Below are 19,308 nucleotides of genomic sequence, written 5' to 3'. Positions count from 1 at the left end.
GAAGTATTATGAATTGTTGCTAGCATGTACCCAATTATAGAGGATGGAGGGTCCACGTGATATCCATGGAAGGTCACTGCTGGTTAGGCTATATCTATTTGAAAAGTTGTTGCTTGGATTTATTTTACAACAAAATGGGTCAATTGGTAGGCAAAAGAACCCAGTTAGTTTTAAGCCACAATTATTATAATAGTAAGTCACGTTAAAGAAACATTTAGCTGCCTGTCTGGTCGAATCCCTTCTAGTAAATAACTATTATAAATGGATGAACATAATTAGTAGTTCAATGAGCACTGATGTATTGGTAAAGCTATCATGGCCATGGGTAAGGAACGTCAGATAGCTGCATTATATTTGAGATCAAAATTGTACCAACTGATTGTTTCTATTAGAGTATCGATCTTTTGCAGCTATTACAAAAATAACTTCTTGTGATGTAATTTTTCCTTTTCTTAATTAAAGTCTGTGCAAAATCAGGTTGGTTGGGTCAGAGCAACAACTTTTCAAATAGGTATGGCCTTATTCTGGTAAAGATTTATGTTATAGTTAAACCCCACCACGAGTAGGATATTGTAGTTATCAACCCTAGGCTGAGGTATTCATAACTAGATATCCTACAAGTGCAGGTGGGATTTAACTGGCTTCTATCCAACACTATACTTCAAAGTTCACAAACGTGTCAATAAGGCTAGACAAGTGCATGTCAGTTGTGTATGGCTTCAACTTTTGCTGAACTTGTAGTTTTACTAACCTTGTCCTCATCCGCCCACTCAAACACATGAAGGTTCTTTGTGTGATTGAGTGTGTGGGTGGCTGGGAACAAGACTAGTTTTACAACGTGTATGGCTTCAACTTTTGCTGAGTTTATAGTTTTACATGTGTAAGGCTTCAGATTGCACTTCCTTGAATATAATGTTGTCTTCCATACATGCACTGGACCATAACTACCATATACTCCCAGTTTTTTACTTTGATGTACGGCTTCAGTGGGACAGAAAGGAACTTATATAAAAATAAACAATATACAAAGGTAAATATACAAATTAACACAAAGGTAAATATACAAAAGGTACATATATTATTGGACACATTTTTGTACATGTTCAACTAATTCTTCAACAGGCAACATGCGATGGCAGCGATGACATTGCTCCTTTTCATTTTTGCCCAACTTTTGCTCCATTTCCATCAAGCGAGCTCCACCATGTTCCTCAGTCTATTGTGATAGTATCTTACATGTCATACACAACCTAATCCACATACCAACATCTTGATGACTTGTGATTGACTCTCTAATTCTATCTTGAGCTTCTCCTTCTCTTCATGGATCCTCACTCGATCTTGTCTCTCTTGTTCAAAGTCTTCTTTATGAGCTTTTAGCTATTATTACATTAGACAGTGTGCATGATTGACGTGTGTTAGACAGTGGTGTGCTGCTAGACTTACTGAGTGTTGTAGTACGGTCACCTCTGACTGAGCAACACCCAAGTCTCTCTTCAGCATGTCATTCTAGATGAGAACAACAATAAACTTATTTTGCCACATTTGTGAGACAATTTAGTTACTTGGTTGAAAATTTAGTGACATAGTCATACCTCTCAATTTGAGGTGCAATCTCTCACGCACAAGGTATTAAATCTCACACCTACAAGCAATGAAGCTTAATTCGAGCTTAACCTCCACAAAACATTCAGTGTTTAGAATCAATAAAGTCTGTAAATCTTTGGATATTTATGTATTTGTACAGAGCTTGTGTCACGTGATCCTTCTCATGTGATTCCTGGTATTTAAACAAGGAAGTGGTGCTGGATTAGAGCACTGGAAAGACATGGCTGGAGCCTAGAGCTGCCATGAGTTGACCACAGTGAAATGTACAATAAAAGTAGCAGAATGTTTCACCTGGTACCTACAAGTATATAATTATTGTGTTGGACCATGTGTCATAAAATGATCACATGATGTCATGGATACATTGGAAGATAAAATTTGGAGAACAAGTGGCTATGTGTGGCTGAACACTAAAAGATACGAGTCATTGTATAGATACAATTAATAGCAACTAAGCCTGCATAAACAGCACGGTATTGGTGGATAGCAATATAAATAACTATAAGAAAAAATTAGGAATTTTAAAGTAGAGTAGGGATCAACTAGAATATAGTGCACCAATAAAAAGTATTGAAACAAAAGCTTGAGTTGGTATTTTATGACAGCAAATTACTGTAACACAAAAAGAAGTGAATATCCATACTGTGCTGTAGAGTTTCCATAATTGAAATGCACAGTAGGGATATTTACTTCTTTTTGTGTTGCAGTAATTTGCTGTCATAAAATGCCAACTCAAGCTTGTTTCAATACCTTTTATTGGTGCACTATATTCTAGTTGATCCCTACTCTAGTTTTAAAATTCCTAAATTTTTCTTATACTTGTTTCTTTTCTTTTAATAGAACTGGTGATCAATCTAATGTAACTACCGTAGATTCCTTAAAATTTTGACATCTCTAAATATTCGGCACTCCCCGTGCTTTGAATGCAATGTGCTCTAAATTTCGACAAGTGGAAAGAAAATTTCTATTATAAGTGCGCTAATTTTTCGGCACTTGGAGTACTAATTGACGAAGGTTTCTTTAGTACTGAGGATTCCCAGTGACCTCACATATTATGATACCTCGATGCTGGATGAACTGCCTGAGCACAAAGTGTGAAATTGTTCACGGAACGAACGTGCCCAATGATATCATCGTGTGACATCATGGCCTGCTACCACAAAACGATCTTTGTTTCTGTTCACAGAATAACATCTCTCCTGGAGCCCACAAACATGATACATCCTCAGATATAATGCTCTGTTACAGGTGTAAGTCATGGAACACTTCATGCAGCAACTGGGAGCTAGCGACTCAGGTTTAATTAATTATCACGAGATAGCTAGTTTAATAGTATTGATTGTGGTTTCTATTATTATTAGTGTCGAGTGACTGTATACAAAAGTGATGTAGTAATGACATTGATCATCTCTCCTGGATAATGTAGGCAATCACGGTATATAGTGCTGCAGCGAAGTGAGTGTTGCGGTCAGTTCCGCCACAAGGCGTTCCTGTTGGTCCCTGTAAAAATAAATCCAGAAAGTAACCAGTAAGCAGATCGCAAATAACACAGCCATGTAGCGTGCAGACTGTATTAGGGATAAATCCCTAAAAATTCAACAATAACACCGGGCTGGTACATTTTTTTCCTAATTGTTCAGCCAGACACGAACGGAATTAATTTATTTCTGCTGAATATTTAGGGAATCTACGGTAGTTTGTTTCATAAAGATGCTTTGATGTAGTCAATCGAAGAAGATGCCATCATTTTGTTGTTAAACATAAACTGTAATTTTGCACAACTGATATTCTACAACAATTGATTGATTTATACGTCTTATAACAAGTGTACAGGAAATAAATAAGTGACCTAGAATGCAGGGGTACCAAGCTTCAAAGCAGCTGGAGCCCTGGCAAGGCAAACGCACACATACACACACATCAATTATTATGTTAAATTAATTAGATCTGACAGATCCCACAGATCTGAGGAGCAAGCACTGAAAATTCTGTCAGTATGTGCAATTCTGGCAGCTAGCCTGATCAAACAATGGCTTAATGGTAACTTGCATGCAAGAGATAAGTTGGTCAGTGTCGCAGGTGTAGCAACCAATCTCAATTGTAACAAGTTGGGCATACATCAGGCCAGTACATCAGTGTTCATAGAATGAAATAGCTTAGTACAAAGAACTTACACAGTAAAGCAGTGCGAAACGGTGCCAACTAATCAGCACATCTCTGGTCTACTTCGCTAAGAAATAGATTTTATCCACCCCGGCATCGTCTGGAACAGTTAGTTGAACTCAGGACACGAGACTGATCAGCACATGTCTGTTCTACTTTGCTAAGAACGAGTTATCATCTGGAACAGTCAGTTCTGAACTCAAACACACGAGAAACAAACAATTAACAGTGTTGAAAACCTTGGCAGCAAAGCAGTTTGTTAATGAGAAACAGAGTGTTCATACCTTAGTACAAAGAACTGACACAGCAAGGCAGTGTGTTAAGAAACGCAAGCGATTAAACTGTGCCAACTAATCAGCACTTGGCCTGTTCTACTTTGCTAAGGAGTTCTTATCCTCCACCTGTTGTCTGGAACAATCAGGTGAACTCAAACACATGAGAAACAAACTGTACTGGCCAGCACAGAAAGTCCAGCAGCACGTACTAAATGAATTATTTGCACTAATGTACCACTATTGCGAATAAATGAACACCTTGCTAAATAGAAAATTTTAAAAATTCCATAGAAACTTTTTGGAAGGGTTTGGGGTTAATCTGAAGACATTTTTTGGGCTTGGCTGTGCCTAACCAATACTGTCAAGTTGTTATGAAGGGAAATTGAGGCTGGTTTTAGGGTGATATTTTGGACTGGAAAAGCCCAGTTTTGCACGATCCTAGTCTTGCGGCGCCCGACCCTAAAAAGAGGGTCTGGTGAAACTCTGTACAAAAAGTTTGAGCTCTGGAATGTTTATTGGATGACGTTTTACGTGTTACGTAAGTACACTGTTTACGTCACAACATTCATTCAACCAGATCCGCTTACAGCATCACCAAACTAATAGCGCTACTTTATTTATTCAACATTAAACGAACCCAACAGAATTGTATGGCTGTTTTCTCAATGAGTTTAAATGGCAGAGTTACCGGATGTAATTAACAGTAAGCCACGAATCTTTTGAAATGTATGCATTACATAATCAATTTGAAATGGAGCGATCTGATTGGAGCTTCCAACATTCCGGCAGCGCCAAACTTTTTGTACACAGTTTCACCAGACCCTCTTTTTAGGGTTGGGTGCCGCGAGACTAGCACGATCCCTACTATCAAGAGTTCATAATATATATACTAAGGAGAGTATCCTACTCTCATATACCCCTGTAGAAGGCGTATCGTGAAGTTATGACGTAACACTTCTGAGTTTGCCCGTTTTTCTTTGTATAATTAATGATGTCATTAGTTGAACACGGTATCGATTGAATGCGTGCCTACCAACGTCGCTAGCAACCAAATTAACTCCAGCTCTAAGCGTTTCTCACCCAACTACAATCGTTCCTTCATGGGTTAAGACCTCTTTGTAGGTGTTTCTTACTAGGCCATTCGCGAATACGGCTATCCTGAGCATCGCAAGTGTGAAACGGTGCTAACGATTCTTGCACTTTTATGGCTTCATGTACGTCACAAACCACAACATCTTGTCGTTACGTCATAGCTTCACGATACGCCTTTCTACAGGGGTATATGAGAGTAGGATACTCTCCTTAGTATATATATTATGAGCTCTTGCTACTATACAGTACGGTATATACCACTTTAGCGTGGGAGTTCAAAGGCGCCGCTCAGTGTTTAACTCGCATATTGCCCGGGCAATATCATGGGAAAGCGGTTTGCCAATGACTTTGATGCCCAGCCAGTTCAAAGAAACGATACGATTTGACTCGTTATATTGAGCGACATAGAGCTTTGCATTGTGGGATTCGTTTTTGTAGTAGTTGCTAAGCTTAGTACATAGGCTAAGATAGACTAGTTGGTTGTTACTAAAGGATAATGAAGGTATAAAATAATCGTTAGGGCGATTGTGGATGCGTAATTCTACCCACCGCGTATCAGCCTTTGAACAGACCACGGAACAGCAAAGCTACTATTGCTACATTGAAATAGGTTAGTAACTTACAGTCCTAAGTACTTAACATAATATAATAACTTACTTACTGTCCCAATAGCGAAGTTAGTTGGCTTAACTTAGTACAAAAATGATAACAATATAAACTCAATCCCACAATCACAAGTTTTCTAACATACCGTGTTGAAGCATAGTAACGTATTAATGACGTTTTAACGTATGGACAACGTTTTGATGGCAGGGGCGGATCTAGGATTTATAAAAGGGCTAACCCAAGGTACTAATCTCTTGGGTAGAGGTGTGCAAAGCATGCTGGAACTAGGGGGGTCTGGGGGCATGCCCCCCCCCCCCCCCCCCCCAGGAAAATTTTGAAAAATAGATGCTAAAATACTGCAATTTGGAGACATTTCCACATAAAATTCAATAAAATTTTCTGCCTGTAGATATTTTATATACTGCCTTTAGATTATAGGTATGGCTATCTGAAGCATTTTGCTAATGGAAAAGTTTGGGTAGGTACAGACAACCAAGTACATGATGCACCCTCTCACAATTGCACAACACTGAATAGGTGCATGTTAGAATAAGAATGTTGAAAGTGGAAAATTTTGAAATTTGAACAATACAAGATTGAATCTGAGAGCATTTTCAATGGAAATTGTTTACCTGAACTAAGTATTGCCATACATATTAACTACACAAGTAGATGAATGAAGCCCTTTAAACAGACCAATGCACTTCATTGTACGTATAGGTGCAGGCAGGTTTGGCATAACAGAACCAACTACATGTTTCCAGTGAATGTTCCATTAGAGTAGTTAGCTGACTGCTCTATTAGAGTATCTCGATCTTGTACACCTCCAATGCTGATCCGGGTCCTTGTTGCATAAACTTTAGCATAAATCCACTGATAATACCTTGGAAAGATGTTTATAAGGTGGTTTTATGAGTATTTGTATTATTAGTGATCATATAATCATGCTAAGACAAAATTTCATTATAATACTCAGCATATTGATCAAGTAAAGCCTAAATATGAGGGGGGGGGCTTCAGCCTCCAAAGCCCCCCCCCCCGGATCCACCCCTGGATGGCTATTAGCCCATGCTTTTAAAACCACGATTGATTTTCAGATGCTACTGTATAAAACAAACGGGATGAGTTCTCGTTAATTCTTTCACCTATTAGGTGAGTGTGCCCAAGTGGTATATATCACTTATACCATGGCTGCTTGGGATTTGCTGACATATACACCCACAGCCCTCGGGCTTTGGGTGTATATATCAGCAAAATCCCTCGCAGCCATGGTATAACTATTGAATGTACTGTATGATATAGGTGCACAACTACACATTATCAGCCTAAGGGCACATTTTATGTATATTGTACTTGTTCTCTCCAAGGGATAGATGGAAGTACCGTAAATCGGGAAAATTTCCATCTTAAAAGTTTGACGCTACATATTTTCGTCGCTAGCATAATTGACGAAAATTTTTTGGCGGAATAACTAGCTATACGGTAATATTTGTATGCATGAATTATTCGTATAATAGTTTAAAATAATTCATTGTTGTTTTAATTTTTGTTGACACAGCCAGTGGCAAAAATTTTTTGATGACGAATTTTTCCTGATTTATGGTAGAACTTTGTCTGCTCTCAGTCCTGGCAAAAGCTACAGGTTAAGAGCTATTGAGTTAGTGTCCAATTCTACACTAGGCTTGTTGTGTGCATTTACATGTATAAAGCTGAAAAGCCATCTGTCTGTCCATCGCATCACTTACTCGCCAGCTTATTTCGTACTCAAAACAAATCATCATAATCACAAGTTCATGCATGTTTCTGTTGTGTACAGCCAAGGTGTTGAGCTACATTCTTTTGAAAACCACAGCACAAACTGTTAAAGTGGTAAAACGCCTGACTAGGGTGTAGGAGGTTGTCGGTTCAAATACACACGTTCAGTCACGTTGGCATATTCTTTTTTCTTTCTAAAGAGTGCCTTTTTGTGCACATCTTCTCCCTTTTAACTCATAGTATCTTGACATGCAAAGCACATATCGAGTGTATTTTTTGGACACACTTTTGACTTTTAACTTAAAACGTTAAAAAAAACATTCCTGCAAAACCACAGACAAACAACTGTGGCGATTCCTTAACCCCAAGTAATTTAACCAACCCCTGCCTAGGTCATAACTTTTTTCTATTTTTGAGACCTCTTTGATGCACCTTTTTGTTTTCTGTGCATCTATCTGTTCTATACAATATTTCCACTAACTTATGTCCAGGAGCTGGCAAGGGGAGGGGCACAAAAAGTTTAGATTCACACCATTAAAAAGAGGAAATCACACTACTCAGTACAATATTTGTAGTTGATGTATGCACATAGCAGCAAATAATCATCTCTCAGGAGTGTTTTACTGTTGAATTGAGACTATTGCAAAAGGTTGCGAAGTCTTACAAAAGCTACGAATGGCTTAAAAACCTGCCATACGATAATTATTTCTAGAGGCGCTTAGTACTCACGAAGGTGCTGAGTGACAGTTTGATTTCAGGTAACTGTGTAGTAAAGAGAGGTAGTATGCCTGCCTTTTAAGCTAAAAGCTATTTCTTGAGTAATAAACTGATATTGCCCTAACTGGAATATCAAAGTGATAGCTATAATTATTCCTCAAAGGAAAGGCAGAGGGAAGGGGGGATTTGCCCCAAATGCCTCATCCTGGACCCGCCATTGTTATGTTCAGTACTCACACATAGACTGCCTTACATGATAGGGACTCTTATAACACTTTAGTGGTAGGGCAGGCAAATTGTCCATCTGTGTGTTTGTCCAGTGCATAGTGTTGTATTAGAGTAGAAGCCTTATTTCTTTATCCTTTGTTAGAAGATGAAAATTGCATGGAATAGATAGATGCACAGAATAACAATAAGGCTTCTTACACACTTAGCAGTGCCCAGAAAATCTACATCTATGTCTTAAGCATCTTGGTGCAAAACTGTATGCAACAGATTTACCTCGTTACTGCTGAAGTAAATAAGCAACTTGCATGATTGGGCAGCTACCACTGTGTATCTGACAAATGATATTACTGGAACCATGCAGATACCATAGTTTACTGTGTGTGCAATTGTTGTACTGATCCTGCTTAGCTACATCCTTTCACTCTGAGGATACATTACATATTGGTCACTGAAAAATTGAGCTACATTAATATTTCTGTCAAAACCACATACATATTGTTTTGCTCCTTTAATCTGAAATGGTGTTACATGTACAGTTTGCCCACGCTATTACAATCATTAGATATGAATATCACACTACAGCTGTTTGAAATTTGATTTATACACCCTCAATCCTTGGGCCTGCTTCAGGTGTAAAATTCCTCACAGCCATGGTGGGGCACACTCGCCTAATAGGTGAAAGAACTAAAGAGAACTCATCCCATTTGTTTTATACAGTAGCATCTGAAGATCGATTGTGGTTTTAATAGCGTGGGCTAATAGCCATCAAAACGTTGTCCATACGTTAAAACGTCATTAATACGTTACTATGCTTCAACACGCAATGTTAGAAAACTTGCGATTGTGGGATGGAGTTTATATTGTTATCATTTTTGTACTAAGTTAAGCCAACTAACTTCGCTATTGGGACAGTAAGTAAGTTATTATATTAAGTTAAGTACTTAGAACTGTAAGTTACTAACCTATTTCAACGTAGCAGTAGTAGCTTTGCTGTTCCGTGGTCTGTTCAAAGGCTGATACGCGGTGGGTAGAAATACGCATCCACAATCGCCCAAACAATTATTTTGTGCCTTCATTATCCTTTAGTAACAACCAACTACTCTATCTTAGCCTATGTACTAAGCTTAGCAACCTCTACAAAACCGAGTCCCACAATACAAAGCTCTATGTTGCTCAATATAACGAGTCAAAGCGCATCGATTCTTTGAACTGGCTGGGTATCAAAGTCATTGGCAAACCGCTTTCCCATGATATAAAGATATTGCCCGGGCAATATGCGAGTTAAACACTGAGCGGCGCCTTTGAACGCCCACGCTAAAGTGGTATATACAATAATATACCTCCTGGAATACTACAACTAGTGACACTACACTACATCTCATTCAGAATACAATAATGTACCTCCTGGGATACTCAACTAGTGACACTACACTACATCTCATTCACAATACAATAATATACCTCCTGGGATACTACAACTAGTGACACTACACTACATCTCATTCACAATACAATAATGTACCTCCTGGGATACTCAACTAGTGACACTACACTACATCTCATTCACAATACAATAATATACCTCCTGGGATACTATAACTAGTGACACTACACTACATCTCATTCACAATACAACAATGTACCTCCTGTTACTATAGTAACATACCTCTTGGGATAGACGGGCAACTTGACGATGTAAGTCTTCATTTTGTTGAGCCAGCCATTCATGATTTCCCCCACCAGCAAAGCTATTCTGTTGTAACTGCTGTACTTGTTGTCTTAACTGATCTACCTCAGTTTGTAAGTGAATGTTCTCTCTTCTGTATTGCTGCAACTCCAGACTAGTGTTATCAACACTCACTGGATTGGTCCATGTGCTATTGTTATAAGAAGGCTGAGAAGTCCATCCATTATAAGATGATTGAGCTATTGATGGAACATTAGGAGGGGGCCTCTCATCCATGGCCTGGGACATTGGAGGGTACTATGTATAGAAAAGTTGCCCTTCAATTAGCAAAGGCTGTGCACAGGAAGTACAAATACACACACAGGAAGTACAAATACACAAACAGGAAGTACACATACACAAAAGCTGTTAGGTACAGTTACCATTATAACTGACACCAAAAGGTACAAAAAATAAAAACTTATCACAATGGGCACTCGAACCATGGACCTCCAGCCTGAATAGCATTGTTCCTAACCACCGTACCACTAGTATTAGCTGCCAGCTCTTCTTACTTTTGCCATATTTAAATGTTACAAATGTAAATCACTATATTTAAAATATTGTCCTAATACCCAGTGAAGAAGAAACCAAAGCTGAACCCGATCCTAATGCTGACCTGTTCAGCATAATGATGATATCTACTGTCTGTATGAAGGTAAGTTTTTGGGTGAGTTCGAAGTGAGCTAGGGTTGGCCCGGCTTTGCCGGGACACTTGCTTCAACCCTAGCTCACCTCGAACTCACCCAAAAACTTACCTTCATACAACTAGTGTGTTTGATACTTGAGTTATGGGTGAGAGCAAGAGCAAAATTACACGAAATTATGAAATGGTAACATACTGTACGTAATGGCTAGTCACATACACATGCATTTATAAAGGAGTTATGTGCCTATCTATGTCCCATGGTATGACAAATTTGTTTCCCATAAGTGTTTCCAGCAAGCTTTAGATACATACTATCCCACTATATGCTAACTTAGAGAAAGTTTAGGCGTACGAATATTCTATCAAGCTTTTAGAAATAGCACAGTTTAAGAATAATTGGGGGTTGAGGGTTTGTTAATAGTGAAATGTGTCTGCTTACCTTTCATTTTACGTGAGTCATTTTAGTACGACAGAGTGTGACTGCAATCCACTATATGATATAAACATTTGAATGAACTAATGTATGATTGTTCTACAAACTTGTGCTTTTGTAGCTTCAGTTTACCACTGAACTTGTCTATACCAAACTGCCAAGCTAAGAACGCCCCTTGGATGTTTTTTATGTCTATCATTTTGGGGGCGGAACTTTTTCACAGCTTGGCTGTTTTATACAAGTTTAACAGCAGGTTAAACAGGGTTAACTAGTCGGACTAGTTGGTGTTGCATCATGTCTACGCCCCTCCAGACAGGCAAGCTAAGTCCGACCTCCCTAGAGCATTCCATTAATTTGAGTGCGCACTTCAAAGTACCTACAGGGGGAGGAGGGGAGGCTGGCATGTTGTTCCAGCTCATTCGTGATAAACAACTACAAGAGTCATTGCTAGTGTTCCTTTTGGACCATGAGTTCTTCGTCTTCTACCGATCCTTCAGTGTCAGGTCCACTAGAGGGACCACCTCCTCCGGTAGCGATACCTACGGTTCCACCTGCTCCCTCTGCCAGAAGCGTTAGTATACCAGCTAGCCACTGCAGTGGCAGATCTTATCCAGAGCCACGTATCAGCCGGACAGAACCCGCTGATGTTGACGCCATCGTCTACTTCTACAACTACAATGACCTCGTCCGGGCCAGCAACGACGCCCTCCACCGCAGCTCTGTCGTCGTCAGGATCCTCCAGCCCAGGTAAGCTTTCCTTGTAACAGGTTAATCTATCTAGCTACTAGTCGCCTTTGGTCGTAAACAGCCAGCGAGCATGCGTTTCAGTATCTACCAGGACACACCACCGCCATCAGGATGTTGCCGGGGCATCTACATGATTAGACCTCTGGCCTTCCTCCGATGTCGCAAAGGGATGGGTGCAGTTGGCACCTTGCTGCACATGATCATACAAGTGGGCATTTTGGCCACCGTAATTTGTGTCATTGTGTACACGTGTGTGTACAGCATGTTGGCTGTCACCCGCTATCTGAGTTTGTCTCCTTCACAGGCTCACTGGGAGTAGCTGGTTTTTCCCTTGTGGTGGATCCTCTCCTCTCATCCTCAAGTCTGACACTGCCTTCCTTGGCTCCTGCCGATGATGAAGCAACCACATCAATTTCAGAAGGCTCTTCAACAGTCATCATCGAAGAGATGCCTCCCCTATCTAACAAGTTGTTAGATAAAATCAGGAAATGGGAGTATGTGGAACTAGCACTCTTACTGGATGATCAATGTAGCAGGCTCCCAGAGGAGTATTAGGTGACCGCAACTGGGAATAGGGGTCAGATTGTGGTCATCGAACAGGACCGAGGCCAGAGGCGATGGAGGCAAGTGTCAGATATCTTCGCTTGGATGAAGGCATTCTCCCGATATGTAGCAGCCATCACCTCCTGCAAGATCACCACTTCAGCCCAGGCCACAGGACTAGTGGCCCATCTGCACTTGATTTTGCAGTTGTCCCAAGAACTTGGACCACAGTGGAAAAGATATGACATTGAATTCCGGCAGTGGGCAGCAGCAAGGAACATTCGCCAATGGGGTGACCTAAATTTCACCATCTATGGGCATTGCTTATCAGCCCAACAGTGTCTTTCAGTCTCCCTGAAAGAAGGTCAACTGACTCCTAGTGGATGCAAGAGACCTCTGAACCAGGAAGTTTGCTTCAAGTGGAACTCAAAGAGTCGGTGTGACCGAACCAACTGCACATTTGCTCACTCCTACCTCCTATGTAGTGGCCACCACCAGGCAATCTACTGTCCATCAGCCACCAAAAGGACCAAGTAGGACCCAGACATCTACATGGATGCTGTGAACTATATTTGTGATTGCTAGAGAAACATGCAACTTTTGATTTTGTACACTAACGCTTACCTGCATTGTTTGCCTCTCATATCGAGGGGAGTGACAATACACTGGCAGATGCTTTATCACATAATAACCTCCACCTTTTCTCCTCACAGGTCTCTCTCCAAAGCCCCTCTCTCCAGCAGCAGTCCCCCAGTCATTACCAACAATTATATCTCAAAACATCACCTGGACGTCCACAGCTTGGACAAGGCTGTTCACCTCTACTTTACTTCAGCTTTGACTGCTTCAACACACAAGACCTACAAAGCAGCAGACCGTCGTTACTCCCAGTTTTCTAAAGACTTATCTATTACCCCTTTTCCAGCGACAGAAAGTACCTTATGCTAGTTTGCCACGTGCATGGCTCAACAAAGGCTCTCTCACAGCACCATTAAAACATATTTGTCAGGGGTCCACCAGTTGCAAGTAGCATTGGGCTTTGGGGATCCTGGTTTAAGTCATATGTCCCATTTGCGTCAAATCTTAAAAGGAATACTGGTCGAAGTGGGCAAGTAGGGCAAGACCTCTTGGGCTGGGCTCCCAATAACCCCAACCATTCTTCGGAAAATGAAGGCAGTATGATTTCAGAGTGGAAAGTCCTATAAACCAGTCATGCTGTGGGCCACCTCAACTACCAACATTTTCTCTTTCTGCAGATCAGGCGAAATCACAGTCCCCTCAGAGAATAGCTATAGTGCAGGGACACACCTATCATTTGAGGATCTCTGACGGATCACCCCTCTCATCCAAGCTCAATATCGTTACGTATCAAGCACTTAAAAACAGATCAAGGGCGTCAAGGAGTTACAGTAGTCATCGGGAAGACAGATGATGATCTATGTCCAGTAGCAGCTCTCTTGGAATACCTGGCACTGAGGGGAAACAGTCCAGGCCCCTAGTTTAGATGGGAACAGGGTACTCCATTAGCCAAACCTAAGTTTGTGAAGGAAGTTAGAGCTGTTCTATCAGCAGCAAACCTGCCAGCTCACCAGTTTGCAGGTCACAGCTTCAGGAGGGGGGCAGCAACCACAGCAGCTATGGCAGGTATACAAGATTCCACCATCCAGACCCTTGGGAGATGGAAAGTTCAGCTTATCTACTCTACATCAAGCTTCATCCTCTCAAGCTGGCTCAAGTCTCTACCACACTTTCAAAGTGTATTATATAGTATCCAGGTCATACTTGCACAGATGACTCTTTTGTTGGTAATTTTCCATGTCATTGTGATTCTTATAAGGTTGATTTTGTATTGGTTATCATATTTGTATCCTCAGTTCACTGTATGTTTAAGTGCAAATAATAATCTAAAATAATATCTGCTTATGTGGGTTGGTTATGGGCGTTGTTCACTGTTCCTGGCATTTTGGGACTAGAATTAACTGACTCCCGTCTTATGTGGGTAGGCTATCCCAAAAATGCTAAGATAATCTGAGGGATTATTTCCAGTAACTTGAGAGCCTGAGACAATAAGAGGACATGCTTGCTAACATGATAGCTACCCTATTTAGGGTATTCACTTTACCCAAAGGAATCTCCCAGCATGCCCTACACAGGCTCTTGAGCTTGCTACTTTTGCTAGCGGAGCACCAAGTTCAGGCCCATAATCCCAACCCTTATATCGAAGCTCACGTGCACTGGGTATATCTTGGTCACAGTCCGACACCTTGTTAAATATAGACATCACTACTTTTGACTTTGGAACTTGTAATTGTCTGTTTCCTTTAATACAGCAACTCATGAAAGTGAATTGCTCAAAAATTTGCAACTGTAACATTCACATACACTTCACTGTATCATCATCACTATATTACTTGAGAAACTTGCGAACTACTTATGGTCTAGAACATGCCTCATACGTAGGTACAGCTTGTATTTGTGAGTACTTGATAGATAACACTAGAGAATACTAATAATCCATGATTGCTTCAGCTCTACCATAGAGTGTTCATCTACACGATAAATCACCTTATAGAGTGTGGAGTTACATTACAAGTCACCGTGTAGAGTGTCAGTCAAGTGTTCAGCCTTGTAACAAGTCACCCCATTAGAGCGTTCAACCATTACATTCCGCATATCAAATGCTTCATTTCTTGAGAACAAAAGCATCATTTGAGTAGGACCATAAGTAATCACGTACCAATTTTAATATAACACAAAACTTAATTTCTGTGAATGTTATCCCACTAGGGACCTGCGAGAAGGCTTAAAACCTGTCAATACAGGGCGCATGTAGCTGAAACATTGAAGAATGCAGAAAAAAATTCCAGACCCAGTAGTGACTTGATCCCTCGCAACATGTAGTTTAGGCATGCACCAGAGGAGCCACAACAGCTGGAATCTGAGATCTTCTCTGCATTCAACCATCAACTTCTCACCAGAAAATGGTTTTATTCTGTGAATGCTATCCCACTAGGGACCTGTGAGAATGACAAAGTATTCTCTACAGGGTGACTTGTTACTCTACAGGATGACTTGTTACTCTACAGGATGCCTTGTTACTCTACAGGATGCCTTGTTACTCTACAGGATGCCTTGTTACTCTACAGGGTGACTTGTTGCTCTACAGGATGACTTGTTACTCTACAGGATGACTTGTTACTCTACAGGATGCCTTGTTACTCTACAGGATGACTTGTTACTCTACAGGATGACTTGTTACTCTACAGGGTGACTTGTTACTCTACAGGATGACTTGTTACTCTACAGGGTGACTTGTTACTCTACAGGATGATTTGTTACTCTACAGGATGACTTGTTACTCTACAGGATGACTTGTTACTCTACAGGATGACTTGTTACTCTACAGGATGCCTTGTTACTCTACAGGATGCCTTGTTACTCTACAGGGTGACTTGTTACTCTACAGGGTGACTTGTTACTCTACAGGGTGACTTGTTACTCTACAGGGTGACTTGTTACTCTACAGGGTGACTTGTTACTCTACAGGATGACTTGTTACTCTACAGGATGACTTGTTACTCTACAGGGTGACTTGTTACTCTACAGGATGATTTGTTACTCTACAGGATGACTTGTTACTCTACAGGATGACTTGTTACTCTACAGGATGACTTGTTACTCTACAGGATGACTTGTTACTCTACAGGGTGACTTGTTACTCTAAAGGGTGACTTGTTACTCTACAGGGTGACTTGTTACTCTACAGGGTGACTTGTTACTCTACAGGATGACTTGTTACTCTACAGGATGACTTGTTACTCTACAGGGTGACTTGTTACTCTACAGGGTGACTTGTTACTCTACAGGATGCCTTGTTACTCTACAGGATGACTTGTTACTCTACAGGGTGACTTGTTACTCTACAGGATGACTTGTTACTCTACAGGGTGACTTGTTACTCTACAGGATGACTTGTTACTCTACAGGATGACTTGTTACTCTACAGGGTGACTTGTTACTCTACAGGATGACTTGTTACTCTACAGGATGACTTGTTACTCTACAGGGTGACTTGTTACTCTACAGGGTGACTTGTTACTCTACAGGGTGACTTGTTACTCTACAGGATGACTTGTTACTCTACAGGATGACTTGTTACTCTACAGGATGACTTGTTACTCTACAGGGTGACTTGTTACTCTACAGGGTGACTTGTTACTCTACAGGGTGACTTGTTACTCTACAGGGTGACTTGTTACTCTACAGGGTGACTTGTTACTCTACAGGGTGACTTGTTACTCTACAGGGTGACTTGTTACTCTACAGGGTGACTTGTTACTCTACAGGGTGACTTGTTACTCTACAGGGTGACTTGTTACTCTACAGGGTGACTTGTTACTCTACAGGATGACTTGTTACCCTATGCATGCAGTTGAAATGCCATCATTCATCACTTGTTTCACTACTTTTTATTGCTTGGACCCCTACTTCATTTTTAAATTATTAAATTAGTTTTTTGTTATAGCATACAGCTAATACAAGTGTGACTGTTCTATTAGGGTGACTGCTGTATTATTGTATCATGAGTCAGCCTTTCAGGGGGTGTGCCAATATTTCATATTTTTATTGTGCTATACAGCTAGATCAATAATAAGGGGTGTGTCATTATGGTTGAGTAAATAGATTGTTAAAAGGCATGGTCTTGGTGCTCAATTGTTATTAATCAACCAAGATCACTTTAATAGGTGTGGTATAGTGAACCATATTGTGAAGTTACAGGTATCTACAGAGTGTAATTGCTTAAATAAGTTTGTGACTAAATATGCTCAAGGAAAGTGTTGATAGAGAAAATTAATGCCTCAATATGGTTTCATTGCATGAAGAAGAACGAGACTGATTGGCAATAAAAAACAACAAAAAACAGAGGGTACACACTCATCGGAACCACAAAAGGCACATCCCACTGGTGAGTTTGTTTTTGTGACACAAAATGGTGGCAGTGTGTACATTTGTTTGGTCTCTAGCCTTGTAACTGAGGCAGGCGGGCAGGGAGACGAAAATCTGAGTTTTGGTGTGTTTTAAAAATTCTGTATCTGGCCGCCTATTAGTGTCTTCTTGTTTTTATTGCAGTATTAATGTTAGATGGACTAATGTTATTCCATAAAGGTGATTTTCGTCACGTAAGATGTCTCTAGGATGATTTTTGAAAGTGGAATTTTAGGTGGCGTGTGTCATGTTTCGATGGGGGGGATCCATACTTGATAGCTCTAGAACATTTCCACACGATGTACATTAATTAGCCTTTATTTCAATTTCTTTCAAACCAGCAATAGGTACTTCTATGATGGTTAATACTAAAATTTCAACTTATTCCTTGAAGTGGTTTACATCATAGGGGTCCGCAACGAGGCAAAAATCACCTACGAGATTTAAGATTTACAAAGAGATTTATGCTGAAAATTTTGTCAAAAAAGCTAAATAAGTTAATCAAACTGTTACATAAACTTAATTATTAGTTTCTCATCCTCCTGTACTCAAAATAGAAGTGCAGGAGGGCGGATTTTTATTTTATTTTTTACTAACTAGATAGCTGAATTAGCTAGCTAAAATGACTCAAAATGCAATTTTCTTAGACTGCTCTAGCAAGGTACCAACTAAAAAAGGTGCTAATTGGAATCCCTTAGCCACCAGTGGTACAAAATATCCTTGATGAGGTAAGAAAAACGGTGATGCGGGCGGGGATGAGAAACTAATAATTAAGTTTATGTAGCCATATGTAGATAAGCAGAAATTTACAAACATTTGGACCAATTTTGAGATTTATGATTTACAGATTTTCTTCAACGGAGTGGCTATTCGTACGGCACTCACGTATGAATAGTTCTTAGGCTATTTGTACGGCAGTCACGTGATTCATAATAAATGAGTTAGTTCAACTATTTTTGCATTTCGGAAACTACAAGTGGCTTTTGGTACGTAAGTTAGGTGGTGTGAACGTCTGGTACATCTTTGACTAGAGTGAATTGTCGAATGCTTCGGTGGATTTTAAAATATCGCAGAGGATCTTTGTGATGCAATATTGACGTTTCATGCAGCAAGCTGAATCCTCGGCCGAATTTGTGCAACGCTGTATGCCAGACACCCTGACAATTTTCCGGAGAGGAGGATCATTTGAATCAGCGTTGGGAACATGTGCACCAAAGAAGTACTCAGAAAGGGACCATATATTTGTAGAACGAGTAAGTATTACCAGAGGTCCACTACTGTGGTCTTCCTTTAGAAATAAATCTCTGCCTTTTACTGGGGATTTACGTGGAGGACTGCCTGACCTGGAGTAGGTGGACCCATAGATACTACACCCCCTATGGTGTACCCAAGTAATGTATGCGATTATACACTCACCATTGGCTGAGGCATACCCTGCCCAATAGGGTAGGTAGTAGTATTGTTTGTGGTACTAGTTTGCGGTTTGGGCGGCAAGGCCGGAGGGACATCTGAGTTCGGGTCCCTTAAGACTTCCCTGGTAGCGCTACTAGAAGCCTACGAGAAAGCGCACGGATAAATTACGTCATTTACATAACTCGCTCATCGTTACTTACCGCTGGATACATCTGCACGTAAGTGTCAGTGTTGTAAAATTGTCCTACTAAAGGTGGGCCGTTAGGGTAGTGAGGTACAGGATCCATTTTGATTATATCACATGGGAAATCCCCCGTAAGTCTCGTGCCCAGCTATGGCGCGGGCCCGAGACTATGATGAGTTCCTA

General features: G+C 40.5%; 1 protein-coding gene across 1 annotated transcript; it reads right to left on the bottom strand.

The window, feature by feature from the left end:
- Window positions 1–982: 982 nt before the first annotated feature.
- On the bottom strand, window positions 983–19,300 carry LOC136261843 (golgin subfamily A member 6-like protein 4). Its single transcript, XM_066055922.1, has 6 exons — window positions 19,142–19,300; window positions 18,945–19,082; window positions 10,111–10,428; window positions 1,447–1,509; window positions 1,264–1,380; window positions 983–1,216 (listed from the first exon to the last, which is right to left on the bottom strand). The coding sequence occupies exons 1-6, from the start codon at window positions 19,226–19,228 to the stop codon at window positions 1,079–1,081; spliced, it is 861 nt and encodes a 286-aa protein (XP_065911994.1). The 5' UTR covers window positions 19,229–19,300; the 3' UTR covers window positions 983–1,078.
- Window positions 19,301–19,308: the final 8 nt, after the last annotated feature.

The sequence above is a fragment of the Dysidea avara genome, chromosome 7 (genome assembly GCF_963678975.1).
Source record: "Dysidea avara chromosome 7, odDysAvar1.4, whole genome shotgun sequence".
Classification (NCBI taxonomy): domain Eukaryota; kingdom Metazoa; phylum Porifera; class Demospongiae; order Dictyoceratida; family Dysideidae; genus Dysidea; species Dysidea avara.
This window is presented reverse-complemented; position numbering and strand designations above follow the sequence as displayed.